At 43.4% G+C, this 25,568-nt stretch overlaps 1 protein-coding gene across 1 annotated transcript; it reads left to right on the top strand.

The window, feature by feature from the left end:
- The first annotated feature begins 264 nt into the window (after positions 1–264).
- On the top strand, positions 265–25,563 carry LOC139467775 (uncharacterized). The gene is made up of 9 exons (XM_071249282.1): positions 265–470; positions 5,345–5,485; positions 5,554–6,880; positions 7,070–7,509; positions 7,733–7,889; positions 8,010–8,185; positions 8,741–8,915; positions 23,304–24,754; positions 25,410–25,563. The coding sequence occupies exons 1-9, from the start codon at positions 265–267 to the stop codon at positions 25,561–25,563; spliced, it is 4,227 nt and encodes a 1,408-aa protein (XP_071105383.1).
- Positions 25,564–25,568: the final 5 nt, after the last annotated feature.

Raw genomic sequence — 25,568 nt, 5'->3', positions numbered from 1 at the left:
AGGTCAACAAACCTCGCGTGGATACCTTTAGGTCAGAGGTCAACACACCTCGCGGGATACCTTCAGGTCAGAGGTCAACACACCTCACGGGGATACCTTTAGGTCAAAGGTCAACACACCTCACGGGATACCTTCTGGTCAGAGGTCAACGCGCCTTGCAGGGATATCTTCAGGTCAGAGGTCAAAACGCCACAGAGGGGATGCCTTCAGGTCAGAGGTCACACACTACGGAGGGGATGCCCTCAGGGCAGAGGCCAACACACCATGGAGGAATACCTTCAAGTCAGAGGTCAACACTACATGGAGAGAATACCTTCAGGTCGGAGGTCAAAACGCCACAGAGGGGATGCCTTCAGGTCAGAGGTCACACACTACGTGGAGTGTATACCTTCAGGTCAGAGGTCAACACTACGTGAAGGAATACCTCCAGGTCAGAGGTCAACACTACGTGGAGAGAATACCTTCAGCCGGTAGATTCACATCAATGGTTCCACAGCACAACCATGGCCACGCATCCAACAATAACAATGTCCGGCAAACCCCATAAGTAGAACACCTCAGTTCTATATGTGCAGGACTTATTGCACGTGTCAATCATATCCGACTCACCCATACCCTAATCATATCTCAAGTACTTCAAACACACATCATCCGTTTCATATCCCTGTTTTAAATATTAATATATTTCACAACAAAGATCCCGCATTATAATTGTGCAAGAACATTGCCCATTTCTCGTTGTCCAAAAAGATATCAGCGTTCGTCGTTTTAACGCAGCATATCATTATACGGCCACGGTTCGTTATAAGATAGCATATTTACACTTGTCATACCTCATTGTACACCAACATTGTCCAGCAACACAGCATCTATATTCTTCTCGTCCAGTTGCCCGACATCAATGTCCACCATCGCCATACCTCATCTAACCTCATCTAGTTGTTTCATGCATACCTCACAGTATCTAGTTGTTTCATGCATACCTCATTGTTTCTAGTTATTTCATGCATATCACAATGCATCTAGTTGTTTCATGCATGTCACATTGCATCGAATTGTTTCATGCATACCACATTATATCTTGTTATTTCTTGCATACCTCATTGTTTCTAGTTATTTCATGCAGAACACACTGTATCTCGTTGTTTCATGCATGTCACATTGCATCAAGTTGTTTCATGCATACCACATTATATCTTGTTATTTCATGCATACCTCATTGTATCTAGTTAGTTCATGCCTAACTCATTGTATCTAGTTGTTTTATACATACCTCATTATATATCCATTGTCATTCCTTGTTTATTTTGCTGTTTCAAATGTTTGATGAAAGGAATTTTGAAAAATATTAATTTTCTTTTCAAAGCTGACAAGAATTACTGGGTCATTTCATCGGAAATAGGTTGTAATGAATATTGTATACCCTTGATATGCACAATAATGAAGATTCCAACATGTTAGTGTGAACGCAGCATATACAGGATATACACTGAAAGGGACATCATATAACATCATATATCCTCTATGTACTCTAGAGGGACCAGTGCGCTATGAAACATGTTGTTATAAACATTATATACCATCTTTGTACACTAAAAGGTAAAAGTGCGTATGACATGTTGTTATAAACATTATATACCATCCATGTACACTGGAAGGAAAAGTGTGTTATGAAACATGTTGTTATATACATTATATACCATCTATGTACAATAGAAGGTAAAGTGCGTTATGAAACACGTTGTTATAAACATTATATACAATCTATGTACACTGGAAAGAAAAGTGCGTTATGAAACACGTTGTTATAAACATTATATGCAATCTATGTACACTAGAAGGAAAAGTGCGTTATGAAACACGTTGTTATAAACATTATATACAATCTATGTACACTAGAAGGTAAAGTGCGTTTGAAACACGTTGTTATAAACATTATATACAATCTATGTACACTAGAAGGAAAAGTGCGTTATGAAACACGTTGTTATAAACATTATATACCATCTGTGTACACTAGAAGGTAAAGTGCGTATGAAATATGTTGTTATAAACATTATATACAATCTATGTACACTAGAAGGAAAAGTGCGTTATGAAACACGTTGTTATAAACATTATATACCATCTTTGTACACTAGAAGGTAAAGTGCGTTTGAAATATGTTGTTATAAACATTATATACCATCTATGTACACTGGAAGAAAAAGTGCGTTATGAAACACGTTCTTATAAACATTATATTATATACCATCTTTGTACACTAAAAGGAAAAGTGCGTTATGAAACACGTTGTTATAAACATCATATACCATCTTTGTACACTAGAAGGTAAAGTGCGTTTGAAATATGTTGTTATAAACATTGTATACCAACTATATACATAGGAAAAGTGCGTCATAAAAACATGTTGTTTTAAGCATTATTTATTACTTGCCCGTGAAGAGATCACCCGTTTAATAAACATACAGCTGTATAACTACAGTAACTATATACTACGGGAATAGAAGTTTCACTAACAAATATTGTAAACTCCTAACATCTCTCAGCTTATTCAACGACATTGCGTGTAGAGATGATAGATCACTGATAGGAGCTTATGCACACTCGATGATCACAGCACCCTGTTGCGAGTCTGACGTCTCATGGCATTGTTTCGCCGGTGGATCTTGTAACAAATTACGTCGTAGGGTATTGTGACGTGATTGTAAACTTTAATTTGTGGTACAGGGCCCCGTTCCACGGCGGTTGCAGCGCAAGGACAATCGTAAGTTTAAGTTAAACTATGGGAGTTAGGATCACCTGTATAAAGGTAGGCCTTTGGATGGTATTAAATTAATACGTGTCAACGTTTGACGAGTTTGAAGTAGGATTCTGTTAAATTCAATAGGATTATACTGTGGATCGCGTAGATGTCTGTCTATTCATAAACGACAGTGAAATTTTCAACAAAAAAATATATGCGGCAAGTAATAAATAAAATACTCAACTCGTTCCCGTGTTATTCCAATTCTATGAAACTCGTGAATAGTTCTGTTATTTGAAAATGGCATAACACGTGAGCGAGTTTAGCATTCCACATATTATGTATGTATACTCCATGTACACTAGAAGGAAAAGTGCGCTATGAAACATGTTGTTAAAAAAATTATATACCCTCTATGGAAACAAGAAGGAAAAGTGCGCTATGAACCATGTTATAAAATGATATACCCTCTATGTATGCGAGACAAGAAGAAAATGTGCGTTATGAAATATGTTGTTATAAAAATTATATACCCGCTACGTATACAAGAAGGAGAAGTGCGCTCTGAAACATGTTATAAATTATATACCCTCTATGTATACAAGAAGGAAAAGTTCCTTTTGAAACATGTTGTTATAAAATCATATACCCTCTATATATACAAGAAGTGAAAGTGCGTTATGAAACATGTTATAAAATTATATACCCTCTTTGTATACAAGGAGGAAAAGTTCCTTATGAAACATGAAGTTATAAACATTATATGCCCTCTATGTATGCAAGAAGAAAATGTGCGTTATGAAACATGTTGTGTACCTGATATTCATGAATAGGGAGAGATCTAAATATGTTGTTATAGACTGTGGTTATCCTTGATATACATGAGAAGGAAGAATGTGTTACACGAATGTTGTTATAAACTGTGTATGTTCTTGATATACAGTCCAAGGAAGAGAATGTTAAAACATGTCGCTGGAGTAAGTTCAAATGGTTGGTTTAACAAACAGGACAGTTGTTTTTTCAATTAAATGTGGACAAGAATTCCCAGGTCGTTACATCAAACATAGGTTGTTATAAAAGCTTATATCCTTCATATACACTAGAAGCAAGAGTGTGCTATGTTACATGTTGAATAAACTTTATATGTACTTGTAACATAGAAGGGAGTGTGCGTTAAATAACGTGTTGTTATAAACATTGTATTTATATGTTATACACTAGAAGGAAGAGAGCGTTATATAGCATGTGTTATAACATAGTGTATGAAAGAGCCAGAGAAATACGTGTCGATGCCACCCCACAGCCATAACATACATGATAATATGGATTTCTTATCAATCATGAATACTATGTGATTATTTGCAATCATTATTGATGCTGATTACTTGTTTGGACACAACACAGACCAGCCTAGTTGTAAAAAGGATGTCCTGTCAATGTTTGTTGGATATGTCTGTTGTGAATCTGTTCCCTCCCGGCATGCAACAGGTCACTTCCGCTATTACAGACATTGTTCTAGCGGTTGGTTGACCCTGCGCTTGTAGCAACATTAAAGTGCTGACCGTTCGCCACGATGATAGCGCCATCACAATACAAAGCCTAACGAGAATGTCTCTCAGATCAGTCAGCCGAAATTAACGTAATAACTGTTCAATGTCCGCCAAATTACACGTCTGGTTGCCTTACTAGATTGTCATTGGTGTAATGATGGAGGAAGATGGCGTGCGTACATCTCGCGGTATTCCACCTTCTCCATACGTCACACACTAGTTGTATCAATACATCCCGCGCTGGAGGGCAGTTGTATCAATACACCCCGCGTTGGAGGTCAGCTGTATCAATACATCCCGCGCTGGAGGGTAGTTGTATCAATTCATCCCGCGCTGGAGGGTAGTTGTATCAATGCATCCCGCGCTAGGGGGTAGTCGTATCAATACATCACGCATTGAAGGGTAGTTGTATCAATACATCACGCATTGAAGGGTAGTTGTATCAATACATCCCGTGTTAAAGGTCAGTTGTATCAATACATCCCATGTTGGATGTTAGAAGTGTCAATACGTTCCATTCTGGAGACGTTTCAAAGTGACTAGTTTCAGATAGAGTACATTTCTATCCGTGTGAGTGAGGCTATAGTTTTGAGACTAGAGACTTCGTGTCTTTTATTTTGTACATGCTAACATATCAATTTGTATATACTTTTGACAAATAAAACAAACTGAAAACAGAGAGGATGTTTGTGTTTTACTGCATCTAAAGCTGACAATACAGGTTGTACAATTCTATTAAGGGTATCACGTGATTGCGTTTTGGGATGGTATACATCCTATATATATGAAATAATATATGTATTGAGCGATGCTTGGCGAGATATACATATTGTTTATTCCTAATACAGGACACTTACATCACAAAACACACAAGCGTGGTAACCTTTTTATCATATAATGTCATTGTTATATTCTGTCGTCGAAAAACCTGTTCTCATCTCTCGCAAACATTACCTGAACATTGCACGTTTCCCTGTAATGCGCGCTGTCTCACAATGTGCGCTGTCTCACAGTGTCGCGCTGTCTCACAATGTGCGCTGTCTCACAGTGTTGCGCTGTCTCACAGTGTTGCGCTGTCTCACAGTGTGCGCTGTCTCACAGTGTGCACCATCTCACAGTGTACGCTGTCTCACAGTGTTGCGCTGTCTCACAATGTGCGCTGTCTCACAGTGTCGCGCTGTGTCACAATGTGCGCTGTCTCACAATGTGCGCTGATTCACATTGTTGCACTGTCTCACAATGTGCACTGTCTCACAGTGTTGCGCTGTCTCACAATGTGCGCTGTCTCACAGTGTGCGCTGTCTCACAATGTGCGCTGTCTCACAATGTGCGCTGTCTCACAGTGTTGCGCTGTCTCACAATGTGCGCTGTCTCACAATGTGCGCTGTCTCACAATGTGCGCTGTCTCACAGTGTTGCGCTGTCTCACAATGTGCGCTGTCTCACAATGTGCGCTGTTTCAAGGTGTGTCACTGTCTCACAATGTGCGCTGTTTCAAGGTGTTGCACTGTCTCACAATGTGCGCTGATTCACAGTGTTGCACTGTCTCACAATGTGCGCTGTTTCACAGTGTTGCGCTGTCTTACAATGTGCGCTGTCTCACAGACTTGCGCTGTCTCAGAATGTGCGCTCTCTCACAGTGTTGCGCTGTCTCAGAATGTGCGCTCTCTCACAGTGTTGCGCTGTCTCACAATGTGCGCTGTCTCACAATGTGCGCTGTCTCACAATGTAAGCTGTCTCACAGTGTTGCGCTGTCTCACAGTGTGCGCTGTCTCACAGTGTGCGCTGTCTCACAGTGTTGCGCTGTCTCACAGTGTTGCGCTGTCTCACAGTGTGCGCTGTCTCACAATGTGCGCTGTCTCACAGTGTGCGCTGTCTCACAGTGTTGCACTGTCTCACAATGTGCGCTGTCTCACAGTGTTGCGCTGTCTCACAGTGTGCGCTGTCTCAGAATGTGCGCTGTCTCACAGTGTTGCACTGTCTCACAGTGTGCGCTGTCTCACAGTGTGCGCTGTCTCACAGTGTTGCGCTGTCTCACAGTGTTGCGCTGTCTCACAGTGTTGCGCTGTCGCACAGTGTTGCGCTGTCTCAGAATGTGCGCTGTCTCACAGTGTTGCGCTGTCTCACAGTGTGCGCTGTCTCACAGTGTTGCGCTGTCTCACAGTGTTGCGCTGTCTCACAGTGTTGCGCTGTCTCACAGTGTGCGCTGTCTCAGAATGTGCGCTGTCTCACAGTGTTGCGCTGTCTCACAGTGTGCGCTGTCTCAGAATGTGCGCTGTCTCACAGTGTTGCGCTGTCTCACAGTGTGCGCTGTCTCAGAATGTGCGCTGTCTCACAGTGTTGCGCTGTCTCACAGTGTGCGCTGTCTCACAGTGTTGCGCTGTCTCACAGTGTTGCGCTGTCTCACAGTGTTGCGCTGTCTCAAAGTGTTGCGCTGTCTCACAGTGTTGCGCTGTCTCACAATGTGCGCTGTCTCACAATGTGCGCTGTTTCACAGTGTTGCACTGTCTCACAATGTGCGCTGTCTCACAGTGTTGCGCTGTCTCACAATGTGCGCTGTCTCACAATGTGCGCTGTCTCACAATGTGCGCTGACTCACAATGTGCGCTGTCTCACAATGTCCGCTGTCTCACAGTGTTGCGCTGTCTCACAGTGTGCGCTGTCTCACAATGTGCGCTGATTCACAGTGTTGCACTGTCTCACAATGTGCGCTGTCTCACAATGTGCGCTGTTTCATAGTGTTGCACTGTCTCACAATGTGCACTGTCTCACAGTGTTGCGCTGTCTCAGAATGTGCGCTGTCTCACAGTGTTGCGCTGTCTCACAGTGTTGCGCTGTCTCACAGTGTTGCGCTGTCTCACAGTGTGCGCTGTCTCAGAATGTGCGCTGTCTCACAGTGTTGCGCTGTCTCACAGTGTGCGCTGTCTCAGAATGTGCGCTGTCTCACAGTGTTGCGCTGTCTCACAGTGTGCGCTGTCTCAGAATGTGCGCTGTCTCACAGTGTTGCGCTGTCTCACAGTGTGCGCTGTCTCACAGTGTTGCGCTGTCTCACAGTGTTGCGCTGTCTCACAGTGTTGCGCTGTCTCAAAGTGTTGCGCTGTCTCACAGTGTTGCGCTGTCTCACAATGTGCGCTGTCTCACAATGTGCGCTGTTTCACAGTGTTGCACTGTCTCACAATGTGCGCTGTCTCACAGTGTTGCGCTGTCTCACAATGTGCGCTGTCTCACAATGTGCGCTGTCTCACAATGTGCGCTGACTCACAATGTGCGCTGTCTCACAATGTCCGCTGTCTCACAGTGTTGCGCTGTCTCACAGTGTGCGCTGTCTCACAATGTGCGCTGATTCACAGTGTTGCACTGTCTCACAATGTGCGCTGTCTCACAATGTGCGCTGTTTCATAGTGTTGCACTGTCTCACAATGTGCACTGTCTCACAGTGTTGCGCTGTCTCAGAATGTGCGCTGTCTCACAGTGTTGCACTGTCTCAGAATGTGCGCTGTCTCAGAATGTGCGCTGTCTTACAATGTTGCGCTGTCTCAGAATGTGCACTGTCTCACAGTGTGCGCTGTCTCACAGGGTGCGCTGTCTCACAAGGTGCGCTGTCTCACAGTGTTGCGCTGTCTCACAGTGTGAACTGTCTCACAGGGTTGCGCTGTCTCAAAATGTGCGCTGTCTCACAATGTGCGCTGTCTCACAATGTGCGCTGATTCACAGTGTTGCGCTGTCTCACAATGTGCGCTGTCTCACAGTGTTGCGCTGTCTCACAATGTGCGCTGTCTCACAGTGTTGCACTGTCTCAGTATGTGCGCTGTCTCAGAATGTGCGCTGTCTCACAGTGTCACGCTGTCTCAGAATGTGCGCTATCTCACAGTGTTGCGCTGTCTCACAATGTGCGCTGTCTCACAGTGTTGCGCTGTCTCAGAATGAGCGCTGTCTCACAGTGTTGCGCTGTCTCACAATGTGCGCTGTCTCACAGTGTTGCACTGTCTCAGAATGTGCGCTGTCTCACAATGTGCGCTGTCTCACAATGTGCGCTCTTTCACAATGTGCGCTGTCTCACAATGTGCGCTGACTCACAGTGTTGCACTGTCTCACAATGTGCGCTGTTTCACAATGTGCGCTGTGTCACAATGTGCGCTGTCTTACAATGTGCGCTGTTTCACCGTGTTGCGCTGTCTCACAGTGTTGCACTGTCTCACAATGTGCACTGTTTCAAAGTGTTGCGCTGTCTCACAGTGTTGCGCTGTCTCACAATGTGCGCTGTCTCACAATGTGCACTGTCTCACAGTGTTGCACTGTCTCACAATGTGCGCTGTCTCACAGTGTTGCACTGTCTCACAATGTGCGCTGTCTGACAGTGTTGCACTGTCTCAGAATGTGCGCTGTCTCACAATGTGCACTGTCTCACAGTGTTGCACTGTCTCACAATGTGCGCTGTCTCACAGTGTTGCACTGTCTCACAATGTGCGCTGTCTCACAGTGTTGCACTGTCTCACAATGTGCGCTGTCTCACAATGTGCGCTGTCTCACAATGTGCGCTGTCTCACAGTGTTGCGCTGTCTCACAATGTTCGCTGTCTCACAGTGTTGCACTGTCTCACAATGTGCGCTGTCTCACAATGTGCGCTGTTTCACAGTGTTGCGCTGTCTCACAATGTGCGCTCTCTCACAGTGTTGCGCTGTCTCACTATGTGCGCTGTCTCACAGTGTTGCACTGCCTCACAATGTGCGCTGTTTCACAATGTGCGCTGTCTCACAGTGTTGCGCTGTCTCACAATGTGCGCTGTCTCACAATGTGCGCTGTCTCACAATGTGCGCTGTCTCACAATGTGCGCTGTTTCACAGTGTTGGGCTGTCTCACATTGTGCGCTGTGGCATGAAAAACGAGAACCGTTACAGGTTTATGAAATTCATCTTTAGTTTTCGTTATCGACGAAATAAAGACTAGGTATATCGAAGTGATTATGGATGAGATTGGTATAGTTTTTAAATAATATTACAGTACTTATTACTTATAGCCAATTGGAGATGAGTAGCGCGCTATAAATCCTACAGCGCACACTGGCAAACTTTTTTATGTTAACATATTGTAACAGTAAAACATCACACAGCGGGACTAGTAAAACACCACACAGCAGTGCAAGTCAAACACCATACAACAATACTAGTAAAACACCACACAGTAGTACAAATACAACACCACACAGCAGTACAAATACAACACCACACAGTAGTACAAATACAACACCACACAGCAGTACAAATACAACACCACACAGTAGTACAAATACAACACCACACAGCAGTACAAATACAACACCACACAGTAGTACAAATACAACACCACACAGTAGTACAAATACAACACCACACAGCAGTACAAATACAACACCACACAGCAGTACAAATACAACACCACACAGTAGTACAAATACAACACCACACAGCAGTACAAATACAACACCACACAGTAGTACAAATACAACACCACAGAGTAGTACAAATACAACACCACACAGTAGTACAAATACAACACCACACAGCAGTACAAATACAACACCACACAGTAGTACAAATACAACACCACACAGTAGTACAAATACAACACCACACAGTAGTACAAATACAACACCACACAGCAGTACAAATACAACACCACACAGTAGTACAAATACAACACCACACAGTAGTACAAATACAACACCACACAGCAGTACAAATACAACACCACACAGCAGTACAAATACAACACCACACCGCAGTACAAATACAACACCACACAGCAGTACAAATACAACGCCACACAGTAGTACAAATACAACACCACACAGCAGTACAAATACAACACCACACAGCAGTACAAATACAACACCACACAGTAGTACAAATACAACACCACACAGCAGTACAAATACAACACCACACAGTAGTACAAATACAACACCACAGAGTAGTACAAATACAACACCACACAGCAGTACAAATACAACACCACACAGCAGTACAAATACAACACAACACAGCAGTACAAATACAACACCACACAGTAGTACAAATACAACACCACACAGCAGTACAAATACAACACCACACAGCAGTACAAATACAACACCACACAGCAGTACAAATACAACACCACACAGTAGTACAAATACAACACCACACAGTAGTACAAATACAACACCACACAGTAGTACAAATACAACACCACACAGCAGAAATAGTGAAACACCACATAGCAGTGTTTATAAAATACCACACAGAAGTACTCGTAAAACATCACACAACTGTACTAGTAAAACACCACACAGCAGTACAAATACAACACCACACAGCAGTACAAATACAACACCACACAGCAGAAATAGTGAAACACCACATAGCAGTGTTTATAAAATACCACACAGAAGTACTCGTAAAACATCACACAACTGTACTAGTAAAACACCACACAGCAGTACTAGTAAAACATCACACAACTGTACTAGTAAAACACCACACAGAAGTACTAGTAAAACATCACACAACTGTACTAGTAAAACACCACACAGAAGTACTAGTAAAACATCACACAACTGTACTAGTAAAACACCACATAGCAGTACTAGTAAAACAACACACAGCGGTACTGGTAAAACATCACACAGCAGAACTAGTAAACACCACACAGCAGTACTAGTAAAACATAACATGGCAGTACTAATAAAACATCAGGCAGCAGTGCAAGTAAAACATCACTCGGCAGTGCAAGTAAAACATAACTCGGCAGTGCAAGTAAAACATAACTCGGCAGTACTAGTAAAACATCACGCAGCAGTGCAAGTAAAGCGTCACTCGGTAGTACTAGTAAACCATCACTAGACAGTATTAGTCAAGCGGCAGTACTACACAACAGAACTAAATTCACTAGACAACAGACCTATCACACTGGTACACTATCTTGGTATACTACCCTGGTACACTATCCTGGTACACTACCCTGGTACGCTATCCTGGTGCACTATCCTGGTACACTACCCTGATACACTATCCTGGTACACTATCCTGATGCACTTCCCTGGTGCACTTCCCTGGTGCACTATCCTGGTATACTATCCTGGTACACTACCCTGATACACTATTCTGGTATACTATCCTGGTGCACTATCCTGGTACACTATCCTGGTACACCTCCCTGGTGCACTATCCTGGTTTACTATCCTGGTACACTACCCTGATACACTATTCTGGTACACTATCCTGGTACACTACCCTGGTACACTATTCTGGTGCACTATCTTGGTACACTATCCTTCTACACTCCCCTGGTACACTATCCTGGTACACTGCCCTGGTGCACTACTGTGGTACACTATCCTTCTACACTATCCTGGTGCACTACCCTGGTACACTACCCTGATACACTACCCTGGTACACTATCCTGCTACACTTCCCTGGTGCACTCTCCTTCTACACTATCCTGGTACACTACCCTGATACACTACCCTGGTGCACTATCCTGGTGCACTGCCCTGGCGCACTATCCTGGGACACTATCCTGCTACACTTCCCTGGTGCACTATCCTTCTACACTATCCTGGTACACTACCCTGATACACTATCCTGGTGCACTATCCTGGTGCACTACCCTGGCGCACTATCCTGGTTCACTATCTTGGTACACTTCCCTGGTGCACTATCCTTCTACACTACCTTGGTGCACTACCCTGATACACTACCCTGGTGCACTATCCTGGTGCACTACCCTGGCGCACTATCCTGGTACACTACCCTGGTGCACTATCCTGGTGCACTATCCTGGTACACTACCCTGATGCACTATTCTGGCGCACTATCCTGGTACACTACCCTGGTGCACTATTCTGGTGCACTATCCTGGTACACTACCCTGGTGCACTATCCTTGCGCACTATCCTGGTACACTACCCCGGTGCACTATTCTGGTGCACTATCCTTGTACACTACCCTGGCGCACTATCCTGGTACACTATCCTTCTACACTATCCTAGTGCACTATCCTGGTACACTATCCTGGTACACTTCCCTGGTGCACTGTCTTGGTGCACTATCCTAGTACACTATCCTGGTGCACTATCCTGGCGCACTATCCTGGTACACTACCCCGGTGCACTATTCTGGTGCACTATCCTTGTACACTACCCTGGCGCACTATCCTGGTACACTATTCTTATTCCCTACTGGTTATTGTGAAATCCCAACTCTGGCATTGGAGGGCTGACGGCAGGAGACACTTTTCTGATGACGTAACCATACGAAACGTAACATATAAAGCTGTAATCATCATTGTGGACAGAAAGTGTTACATCAACTTTTATGTCCTTTCGTCGAACTATCGAACAGTCGTTTCACCTGCCCAGCAGTTCAAACTACGGATTGTACGTGCGCTTCTTGTGTTTCCGCGTGTGAGGCTGCGGGGTGGGGATGAGGGGCTTGGCTTTCACGACCCCAGGACATGATGCTGGAAAGGAGACAAAAACTATCAAGCAAAAAATTGTATACACTGAAAAAATCTAATTGACCATAAACTTACAAACGTTATGACAACATTACTGGGCCGAAAACAGTCGCTGAAACACTGCAAGCTAAAGGGTCGAAAACACAACTGCGAAACCCCTATCACCATCGAATAACCATTTCATTTTTAGCTACCATAAAACATGTCTATACTTTCTTTTGCTCGTCAGTTTAATAGATTGAATTGTGGTTTTGTTTCACATCGTTTCAAGAAGGTAGATTCCCCAAGTGAATAGCTAAAGCACTGTAGTAGGGGACGTGTGTAAGAATGACTGTGTCCTGCTAACGTGCTGGTGTACGGGCCACGGTGTCAGGTCTCAGAATGGTTAGCTTTTAGGATATGACCGCACAAGGTCAAGGTCACTGGAGGTGTTTCCGTTTGTCAAATTCTTAATTTTTTTTTTAGTGTTCATGTATCTGAGTGAACAACTTTTATTGATATGAAAAGAAGGTCAACATTGTCTAGAAAACTTATATATGATTGTAAATATGTCTGTTTATGTCTGAGTAGGCGTGTTGGTGTTTATCCGTGTGCTACCTGTGTTGGTACGTATGCATGTGGACATATCCTGGCGGGTATGCATACGGGAAGGATATGACCTGTCCACCAGCCTATGAGCGCTTGTCTTGCACAGTAACCGCACGCAGCGCAGCAGAGCGAACATTGGCGAAATGCATTGTATATATGAAGCCGACGTTAAATAAAACATATAAACAACAAGTATCAGTGAGCAATATCACGGCGGGGGACACAAGAAATGGGCTTCACACATTGTAACCATGTCGGGAATCGAACCCGGGTCTTCGGCGTAACGAGCGAACGCTTTAACCACTAGGCTACCCGACCGCCCCCAACAAGTAGCAGAGCAATGGAACGTGCGTAACCGCACATACCACGGCCATAAGTCACAGCGTAACCAAAGCGTGAACAGATTTTACCACACCGTATTTCCCTTCAGCGACATTTTTTACCGCCAGTTTGTAACCGGTCATTATAAACAATATACACTTTTCTATGTTAAATGAAATATCCAGTACTGTGACTTACGTCATATACAAAGTTCTCTTACAGGACTTAACGTTATTTTTTCAGGGTGCCGTTGTACAGAGCGATCTTTACGCTGAGGTGATCGTAACTCCCATACCTTAACAAAGACTTGCGACAGTCGAGGCGCTAAGGTTGTTTTGTACAACGGCATCCAGGGCATTATTTGCAGAACCCCGAGGTCTTATCAGCAATCCTTCGTCGGGCAGTTGACGGCAGTTATAGACTGGCAGTAAAATATGACGCTAAACGGCTACTGTGCGGAAAAAAACCTTGTGCGATCACAGCCATACAGCTAACCAATCTGAGACCTAACGCCGTGACCCACAGGCCAAGTATGCCAAGGTGGAACAAAACCAATTAATATCTACAGAAATATGCATTTCGTTTCAACAGTCACCACTACTACTGCATCCCCTAAGCTTGATGATATTTGGTGTTTCATCGATTAATCCTAACTTTGCTTCCGATGAGCCGTTTCCTTATATAGTTTGAGAGTAAAATAGTCCCTGTGTCATATTTGAACCACATGAACGAACATTTTACAGAAGAAAATTTGGCCAAGCCCGCAATGAGGAATGGTTCCGATAATATGACATCATATGCCAAGGTAGTAATTACCCATTAATTTCAAAAGTTAAATCTAATTGTTGATACTGCAAACCCTAGTGTTAATATGGTGACAAACCATGCTTGTCGTAAGAGGCGACTAACGGGATAGGGTGGTCAGGCTCGCTGACTTGGTTGATCCATGTCATCGTATCCCAATTGTGTATATTGATGCTCATGATATCAATCACTGGATTGTCAGGTCCAGATTCGATTATTTACAGACCTCCTCCATATAGCTGGAATATTGCTGAGTGCGGCGGTAAATAAAAAACAAAAAACATATTGTGACACTAAGGGTTACATTTGCAATTGCTAGTGTCCTTTTGCCCACCATGGTGTAATATCTATGTATGGAAAGTTATGCAGTTGTGTTTATGAAAACCTCTTTCAACATAATACTTGTTTAGAAAATACTAACCGTAATTAGTGGCAATATATTCTCAGACAGCTGCATCCCAAAAGTCTGTATACCTACTTTTTGGAAACCAAATTAAATTCACATTATTTGATGTTCCTTCCATTACACCAAAAACCCTACTCCCGATAAACCTTTTCCTTATCCGCTTCCTCGGTATGATAGTGTCAGGAATCATACCAGGAACCACATTAACGAGCATATTGCAGATCAAAATTTGACCAAGCCTCAAGTGAGAAATGGTTAAAAAACTTAATTTTTTGGTAATACTCTGTATGATGACCCCAATGTCTTTCATCCGTGTAATATGCTCAGTCGTTATTGTATATCATAGACTTGGCAGAAACTTTAAAAGTAAAGTAACTTACCCCGATAAAAACTTGTCAAAATGTTCAAGGATTCAATATTTTTACAGCTTTTCATGATGGCATCTTTCACGCTTTACGAATTGTTATACCATGAATATGAAACCGTCGCTTTTGTCTGGTAAAGGTAAATGATTTACATTTACATATGGAAACATTTCGAAATTATCGTCACTTATAAACGGTGTTTGTTCGGCAAACACTGACAGGACCCCTCTTTCCTCGATTCAGTCGGTTTGCATGTTGCTAAATGATTAACAAGCTAAAAGAGAAAATTCGAACAAAGAGCTTTATTCCATAAGGTTTCAAACCATGTGATCTTTTTTTCCGACAAAAGTCACTTGGCCCACAACTTTAGCATAGAGATGACTTGTGCCAAGTGTCATAAAATCATAACCAGTAGTTTTTTCCTACCAGAATCATCTTAGATGGACCTTTCTATGACCCGCACATACATAAAAACGCCTTCCAAAACTAACATCATCTGAGTGAAAAGAAAGAAACTTTTAATAAAGCGATTTTCCTACAGTTTCGAACTCTGCGTGACCTTGACCTTCAGAACAGTTTACGTCAAAAGTAGATGGGCTCGCAACCTCATTGTAGAGATGGCATATGAAGGGTTTCTTGAAATTTGAAATTAAATTTACTCGGAAAGTTCGTAACAAGGTTTTTCAAATGTTTTGACCTCTATTTGACCTTCCGTAAAAAGTCACTAGGCTCGCAACCTTAGCGGAGATAAGTTTCGTGAAATTTGAACTAACGGGTTTTTCGGTTACTTGGTAACGAGGTTTTCATCATATGAGTTAACTTGACCATGACCTCACTGAGACATTACACACGTCAAACGAATTCCCCAGACCTATATGTCTCATACATGGTATATTATAGTCATAGACCTGGAAGTGGACGAGCTATTCTCAAAACAAAATGCGGCGTCAGTTGGCTGTTTAATTATGGCTATTTGAATCGAACTCTTATTATTTGATATTACATACAAATGACTAGTTTTATAGTTTGGGTATTCTGAGCATTGATAAAAAAAAATACCAATACCAAGATATTTTGGTAACTTTTCTCAACAAAGAAAATTATTGAATTGTAATCTGCTTTATAAGACCCGTATGTCACAAAAACTAGTTTCAATTTTCATCTATAAATGTGAACACTGATATATAAGAGTTACAACTACACGATGTATGCACATCGTCAACCCTTAGTGTTCAAAAGATAACACTAACGGCTGCAATATCAACCCCTACAGTTTCAGTGACACTGACGCTGAGTGTTCACATGTTTACACTAGGGGTTGCAGTAGCAATCCTTAGTCGTCATAGTTACACTAAGAATTAGGTGAACACAAGGTCTGTAACAGAACTGATTTACATAAATTGTTTGTTTCTGAATTTGTAACACGTTTACAAACGTCCTATAATCACGGCTGACATTAAGCAACTGTTGGTATAGATGCGTCATTTTGATCTTTTTGAATCAAACTTCTTTTTTTAAAATCTAGATGACTTAAAAATGGCAATGACCCGATTCTGCTGATTCTTTACATATGGAAACGGGTTAATCTATAACACGGATGGTTACCTTCGACAGCAGTATATTCCACCTGACATTATCTGAGTTTAATATTCTTATGTCATCTTAGCAAACCTAGAAATGTCGTTAGAAATACAGCCATGTTTGTGTACAATCAGTTGTTCAATGAGCCGTTGGCCTTCACAAATACTGACTATAGAATACGACAGACTTGTCTTTACATGTGTCTGTGACGGGTGCACGTGCCACCGGTGGGGCAGGATAAACATCTTTTCGCAAACACCTGATATCATGACTATTTAATAAAGTTTCATAAACACATCTTAAAGAAATAGTCGGAATCGTACAACGAACTCTGATTTTAGTAGATATGTCTTATGATTATAGAAACATGTTGCCGCTATTATTTGTGATAATCTGGGCCATTCGGTGATGTTTGAACATGTATTGAGACATCCTAGGCACATGGGTGACACTGAGGGAGTGTATATTGTTTTACACAACAGTCAGCATAAGTACGGCCATATTACGGAGACCTGCATAACCAGAGGTTGACAGCATGAGAACAGTCCACGCCATAAGTGCATGATGACATCATTGTCACCACTCGATCTCTAGTCCACGGAACCTTTGGTCAAGACCGGGGTGCTCGGGACCTATTCTGCTCTTAAATCCCCAGTCGACACTTCAAAATACGGTCATGAACATTCCTGGTGTATTACACCACAGCGCACTGATGAGTTAAGCAACGTCGGGTCGGTCGCGGAGAGTCCTTGGATGGGTGACCGTGTTTCGGCAGCTTGGCTCCTGAGAGTTTCTAGAGCTTCGGTTCTGCCCCACACTGAAGCACATTGTTGCACATGTGGTGTCTCCTTGGGTAAGTGACTTTGTTCAAAATGTGCCTTTGTTCGCCTAGCAGTGAATGGGTACCCGGTAGGATGAGCTGGCAGTGTGGTTGTTAACCTTCTAGTGCCTAACAGGCAGCATGGGTTGTATACTTCCCAGGGAGCTGAGAATGAGTGGTGTGGAAATACGAGCAATGCAAATGGCATATTATTATTAGCGACCTCGACGTTAATTCTTTAATGTTATCTTAATTCTCCGTGCACGCTCACCTTACACTTGTTTCTTTTCTGATTGTATATTAATTCCAGTTGCATCGGGACAAGCTGGTGAAGCGGCCGACCAATCACTTGTATCGCTCCACATGGATCTGTAGGCGACCTCTTGGATGCAGGCCGCCGACATCCCTGGCGGTACCAAATAGGGGTCGGGGTGAATGTGGGAGCAGGGGTGTGCAACCTCTTCTTTTGACACCTTACATGACAACATGTTACGTGTTTGTAATAATATGGACTTGCTGACATGAGTTTATTTTTGCAATACCCTATTCCACCGCCTCTGGAGATATCGCGTCATTTCAAATCAGAGAAGTTTTGATTACACTGACCTTTTGGTCAACCTGGCAACCAGCACAATGACAGAGGATGGATGTGGCCTACTGATTTCAAGTGTGGATGTTTACAGTGTCTAGTGTGGCGGTCCGATACAGTTCTGTACACACAGGGTACGCGGGCAGCAGACGTCTGGCAGCCTCCCCGCCCTCCAGCACACGGAACACAACACCAGTGTTTAGCTTCGACTTGTACGGAAATAATCTTGAACGTATCGGTTTCCTCGGCATTGAACGTTAGTGGTCTCAACAAGCATGACAAGACTCATCTGTCTAGCAGCGTTCTCTTTGTACTTATGCATCTTCCTGTCTGAAGGCCTCTCTCGTTTACACACAGGTCAACACACGGCGACTAAACACGATCATTATTGTATCAAATATTGGATGACCTGTACAAAATCGTTTGGCCCTTACCAGTCCGACACGTAAGTCATTTTGCTTCTTCAACACTCCCACACATCAGCATTCCAATACAACCATCCCCAATATACTCAACCACCCACATACATATGAATCATAAAACATAAACTTAATGGATTAAAACTTCCTCTTTATAGCATTTTGCGACCTTTCGATGTGAATTCTTACACCGTTATCAAGTTTGATTGACTACAACCACCCATCTATAAACACAACCACCTGCCTAAATACACAACCACTCATCTATATACAGAACCACTCACCTATACGCACAACAACCTAACCATATACACAACCACCTGCCTAAATACACAACCAGTCAACTATATACACAACGTCCACCGGAATAAACAACCACCCACCGGAAAAAACAACCACCCACCCATATACACAACCACTCACCTATATACACAACCACCCATCTATATACACAACCACCCTCCTATATCAACAACCACCCACCTTTTTACACAACAACCTGCCTTTATACACAACCACACACCTATATATACACAACCACCTACCTATATACACAGTCACTCACCTATATATACAACCACCCGACTATATACACAAAGAACCACCAACCTGAAAAATCAAGCACCAACCTATATACACAGCCAACCACCAATATACACTACTACCTACCTATATACACAACCACCCGCCTTTATACACAGTCACCCACCTATATACAAAGCCACCCACCAATATACACAACTACCTACCTATATACACAACCACCCACCTATATACACAGCCACCCACCCATATACACAGCCACCCACCTATATACACCAGCCAACCACCAATATTCACAACCACCCGCCCATATACACAGCCACCCACTTATATACACAGCTACTCACCTATATACACAACCACCCACCTATGTACACAACCACCTCCCTATATACACAATCACCCACCTATGTACACAATCACCCACCTATATACACAACCAGCCGCCTATATACACAACCACCCACCTATATACACAACCATCCGCCTATATACATAACTACCCACCCATATACACAGCCACTCATCTATATACACAACCCCAACCTACATACACAACCCCCACCTATATACACAACCCCCACCTATATACACAACCCCCACATATATACACAACCACCTACCTATATACACCACCATCCACCTATTTACACAACCCCCACCTATATAGACAACCCCCCCCCCACATATATACACAACCACCTACCTATATACACCACCATCCACCTATATACACAACCCCCACCTATATACACAACCACCTACCTTTATACACAACCACCCACCTATATACACAAACACTCACCTATATACACCACCACTCATCTATATACACAACCACCCGCCTATATACACAGCCACCCACCTATATACACCACCACTCATCTATATACACAACCACCCGCCTATATACACAACCACCCACCTATATACACAACCACCCGCCTATATACACAACCACCCACCTATATACACAATCACCCACCTATATACACAAACACTCACCTATATACACCACCACTCATCTATATACACAACCACCCGCCTATATACACAAACACACATCTATATATACCACCACTCATCTATATACACAACCATCCGCCTATATACACAACCACCCACCTATATACACAGCAAACCGCCTATATACACAGCCACGTCCACCTGCCATCTACACACGGCACAATTCATGTTTATACTCAGCCATCTACCTTTAAAGTCATTCGCATAAATTCCTACAAATGACAGTGCCATCTGTGTGTGTGACCACGCTACAGGGAATGCCAACAGACGTTGTAGGTCATTCTGGATGCCGACATTGATTACATGTTGATTAAACGTCAGCTCAGTCCTGATCACGTAACCAGCTAATCAAACGATCACTTCAGCTCCGTCTTATGATGCACGATAATCCACGTATGGCATGACATCAGATACATTCTGAAAAGGAATACGTATCGGAGTTTCGCTAGATTTAATTAACCACAAACATTAAAGAGATTTATGACATCAAAGTAGTCATCTAATAAAACCTGACGAATCATGTTGAAATTACACGTAAATGTCAGGGTCGCATTGTCAGACAGAGAACGATAGATGACTTGAAAAGTAGATTGCGTTAATGTCATCAATACTCCCATTACAGCTGTCCTCATAGATCCCACAGCTTGCTGCCAGGCCCTTGGCCGGTCCTGACAGGGAGCCACGGAATGCATGGATCTGGCTCCAAGCCTGGCTCCACAGTATGCTGCTTATAACCTTTCCGGGTATTTCTGAATATGGGGTTAGTTATTTTGTTTCAATAGGGCTGCTGTTTTCAAGATTGCTAACGAATTTGGAAAACAGGCATATGAAATTAGGAGATAAACATCTTGTGTCCTCAGATCTGCAGGTGTTGTTGAGTATTCGTTGCCCGGAATGTCATGTTGAACCGACGGTGTGAAACATGAACTTACACTTGATCACGCCCCCATGCACAAACAGCTGAAAACTGAATGTACTGGACGAAAATACCTGGAAAAAGAATGTATACACTTGACAATTAGATTTGACCTAAACATTCCACACGTTATTACTCGGATGAAAACAGCCGTCTAAACACTGCAAACTTAAGGTCCAAAACATCCCCATCGGAAAATCATTTCTTGTGGCTTTCAGTTTTGGCCGCCACCAAACGCGAGTGTGTACTTTCTTTTGGCCGGCAGTTTATCTGGGCGGCTCTGACTTTAACTTAAGTTAACAAAGTTAACTATATTATTGACAGCTAAGTGACAGATTATAATACATCCGATATTTTATTTCCACTTGTTCTACCCATTCCTTCTTATTTTCCAGTCATTGATATAATCACGGTTTCTAGGTTTGTCAGCACCATACCCGTGCTCGTGGGTTTCACCGAAGTGGTCAACGTCTGAGACCTGCATCACTTCGGGCTTTCCTCCCACATTAAACTAACACGCGCGATATAACTGGAATACTGTTAAAAGCGGCGTAAAACCCAACACACTTACTCGCTCACTGATGTAATCACGGTGGTCATTTGGACATGTCTGGCGTCATGTTTGGATTTTAAAAGGCGATTAGAAGATTTCACTGTGTATTGAATTGTTCCTTTCATGTCTCATCTCCTTTGATATAGTTTATTTATAGTACGTTTACGACAATAAGGAATAAGTAAAGTAGATGAAAAAAAATAAAACTGAGTTTATTGGAAAGAAATGTTGTGGGTTATGACCTACTTCTGTTCACCTGAGGCGGCTGTTTTTTTGGTGGCTCCATATCGGAAAATATACTGCATGACAATATTGCGCCTGCTCCTACACTCTCCTGCTTGTATACAAAGTGCCCAATCTTTCTCAAGGTGAACACAAACATCCACTTACACTTGACTTAAGCACCAGTAAGTTGTTCATAAAACTCGTTGCATGGTGGTCCTCAGTTCAGTCTTGTCAGATGGAGTAGTGGAGAAACATCATTATCCCTTTCTCAGCAGCTGAAGATTTGGCGTGAGAAACATTACTCCATCGAGAAAATGTTTTATCCTCGTTCTTGAATTGAAGTAACAAGAGTGAGATATGACTTTGATGTGTGCTGCACACAATTCAACGCTCTGTAGGGTCATTCTGGCGCAGTCTCTCAACCTCATTGAGATATGTTATTGACGGTGTAACGCCATGGCCACAAAGGGCTTGTTTCAGAGCGACAGCTGCGGCGTTAGGCCGCACATGTACATAATTTTGCGAGGCAAACCCTTTGATGAATCCTGAAGTAACTGTTGTTTAATCTTGACCTGTCCTGAGACCAGGGCATTAAGTAGATGAAGTCGTTGTCGTGTACGTGGGGTCAAGTCCGTATGTTAAAACAGTTTGCATGTTCAGCGCCACAAGTAGAAGGTGAAAACGTGTGTTGTACTTCGGTCTATTGTGTGTGTGCCATTGTCTAACAAACCGGAACCACCATCACTACTGATGCGCGCGCCTTCAGGCCGAGATGTTTGAACTTCCGGCCGCTGTGTTCAGACGTCCGGGGGCAGACACACAACACTCTTTCTTCTTTCGATTCTCTTGCGACATTACATCCCTTTGTATGAGTTTGTCTGAAATGTCACAAGAAAGAAAGACTTGTTTTACCAAGTAATGCCCTCTTTCCTTGTGTAAATCAACAGTGTTTTCCAGGCCTGAGCACTTGGAACAGGCGAGTACATGTTATATTGTCAGTGTACATTACTATGAATGTGTTACCCATACAAATTGAAGTGAAAGCTTTGAAACATGGCCCTGACGTGTCGCATTCTGTACAAGGAAAACATTTCAACCACGCAAGATAATGACGTACGTCGTGAAGGTAGTTTTACGTGTGTGCAAATGTATCTGTCAGGAAAACGCTGCACCTTGCTGTACAATTGACAACAAAATACAAACACACGGTTGAGATATTGGACAGCTCAATCATAGACTCTTTAATACGGAATTGTCTTTAGATACTTTATTCATTGAAATTGTCAATAGTGTTTGAATCATGATGTCACAGAGTTGGTTTACGAAGTTCCCAGCATAAGCCTTGAGACGGTGGCAGTCATTCACTCTTTCCTCAGCCGCCATTCACTCCCTCATCGGCCATCATTCACTCCTTCATCGGCCGCCATTCACTCCCTCATCGGCCATCATTCACTCCTTCATCGGCCGCCATTCACTCCTTCATCGGTCACAATACACTCCTACATCAACCACCATTCACTCCTTTATCGGCCGCCATTCACTCCTTCATCGGCCGCCATTCACTCCTTCATCGGTCACCATTCACGCCTTCATCGGCCGCCATTCACTCCTTCATCGGTCACTATTCACTCCTTCATCAGTCACCATTCACTCCTACATCGACCACCATTCACTCCTTCATCGGTCACTATTCACTCCTTCATCGGCCGCCATTCACTCCCTCATCGGCCATCATTCACTCCTTCATCGGCCGCCATTCACTCCCTCATCGGCCATCATCCACTCCTTCATCGGCAGCCATTCACTCCTCCATCGGTCACAATACACTCCTACATCAACCACCATTCACTCCTTCATCGGTCACCATTCACTCCTTCATCGGTCACCATTCACTCCTACATCGACCACCATTCACTCCTTCATCGGTCACTATTCACTCCTTCATCGGCCGCCATTCACTCCTTCATCGGTCACCGTTCACTCCTTCATCGGTCGCAATACACTCCTACATCGACCACCATTCACTCCTTCATCGGTCACCATTCACTCCTTCATCGGTCACCATTCACTCCTACATCGACCACCATTCACTCCTTCATCGGTCACTATTCACTCCTTCATCGGCCGCCATTCACTCCTTCATCGGTCACTATTCACTCCTTCATCGGCCGCCATTCACTCCTTCATCAGTCACCGTTCACTCCTTCATCGGTCACAATACACTCTTACATCGACCACCATTCACTCCTTCATCGGTCACAATACACTCCTACATCGACCACCATTCACTCCTTCATCGGTTGCAATACACTCCTACATCGACCACCATTCACTCCTTCATCGGTCACAATACACTCCTTCATCGACCACCATTCACTCCTTCATCGGTCACAATACACTCCTACATCGACCACCATTCACTCCTTCATCGGTCACAATACACTCCTTCATCGACCACCATTCTCTCCTTCATCGGTCACAATACACTCCTACATCGGTCACAATACACTCCTACATCGACCACCATTCGCTCCTTCATCGGTAACAATACACTCCTTCATCGACCACCATTCACTCCTTCATCGGTCACAATACACTCCTACATCGACCACCATTTTCTCCTTCATCGGTCACAATACACTCCTTCATCGACCACCATTCACTCCTTCATCGGTCACAATACACTCCTACATCGACAACCATTCACTCCTTCATCGGTCACAATACACTCCTACATCGACCACCATTCTCTCCTTCATCGGTCACAATACACTCCTACATCGGTCACAATACACTCCTACATCGACCACCATTCTCTCCTTCATCGGTAACAATACACTCCTACATCGACCACCATTCACTCCTTCATTGTAATTTCGCGTGAAATATCTTGTAGCAGGAACCTTGAGGCGGCCGGTCCTCGTGATGACCAACACCGAGGAGGCTATCCAGACCCAACAATCGAACGACGTCTGGTTTTATCAGTTTCCACGTGGTTTCCCGGATGAATGAACGGATGTTTCAGAGGCAATGGGGCTGTTTCATACGCTCGCAGTTTTAACAAGAGGTCTCTTTGTCTTACATTATTGAGACCTGTGAAGATCCGGGGTAGAATAGGTCTCCAGCAACCCATGCTTGCCGTAACAGGCGACTATGCTTGTCGCAAGAGGCTGCTGACGGGGTCGGGGGTCAGGCTCGCTGACTTGGTTGATGTCATCGTCATGTTATCGTTTCCCAATTGCGTAGATCGATGCTCATGACATCAATCACTGTATTGTTGCGCTGGCAACACTTTTTAAAGTAAAAACTCCCCCAAAAGAAAGTTTGGAATTGTACTTTCATGTGTTAGTTACTCACCTGTACATGTATAATAAATACCCGGTATAAGTACGGCTGGATCTTCCCCTCAGCCTATACCACATAACAGAGTTCAGTGTTTACTGTGTTAAGCGAAACGTTGTTTGAATATTGTATATTATAAGTTGTCCACCGGTCCATCGGGAGACATGGCTGATGCATCCTCTCACATTCCTGCCCTATCACCTGTCAGCAGTGTTCCCCGACGGGTACACCAACCCATGTCTCCCGGTGGACAAATCCCGAGTGCATGTGCCGAGTTCAACATCTTCGTACTGATATCA

The sequence above is a fragment of the Haliotis cracherodii genome, unplaced genomic scaffold (assembly GCF_022045235.1).
Source record: "Haliotis cracherodii isolate W230 unplaced genomic scaffold, xgHalCrac1.p SCAF_2, whole genome shotgun sequence".
Classification (NCBI taxonomy): Eukaryota; Metazoa; Mollusca; class Gastropoda; order Lepetellida; family Haliotidae; genus Haliotis; species Haliotis cracherodii.
This window is presented reverse-complemented; position numbering and strand designations above follow the sequence as displayed.

Excerpts from the sequence above, each read along its gene's own strand:
- LOC139467775 (XM_071249282.1), top strand. The coding sequence starts at position 265 with ATGGAGGAATACCTTCAAGTCAGAGGTCAACACTACATGGAGAGAATA. Across the intron at positions 471-5,344 it reads GGAGAGAATACCTTCAGCCG|TGTTGCGCTGTCTCACAGTG; the intron begins GTAGATTCACAT and ends GCTGTCTCACAG. Across the intron at positions 8,186-8,740 it reads GTGTTGCGCTGTCTCACAAT|TGTTGCACTGTCTCACAATG; the intron begins GTGCGCTGTCTC and ends GCTGTCTCACAG.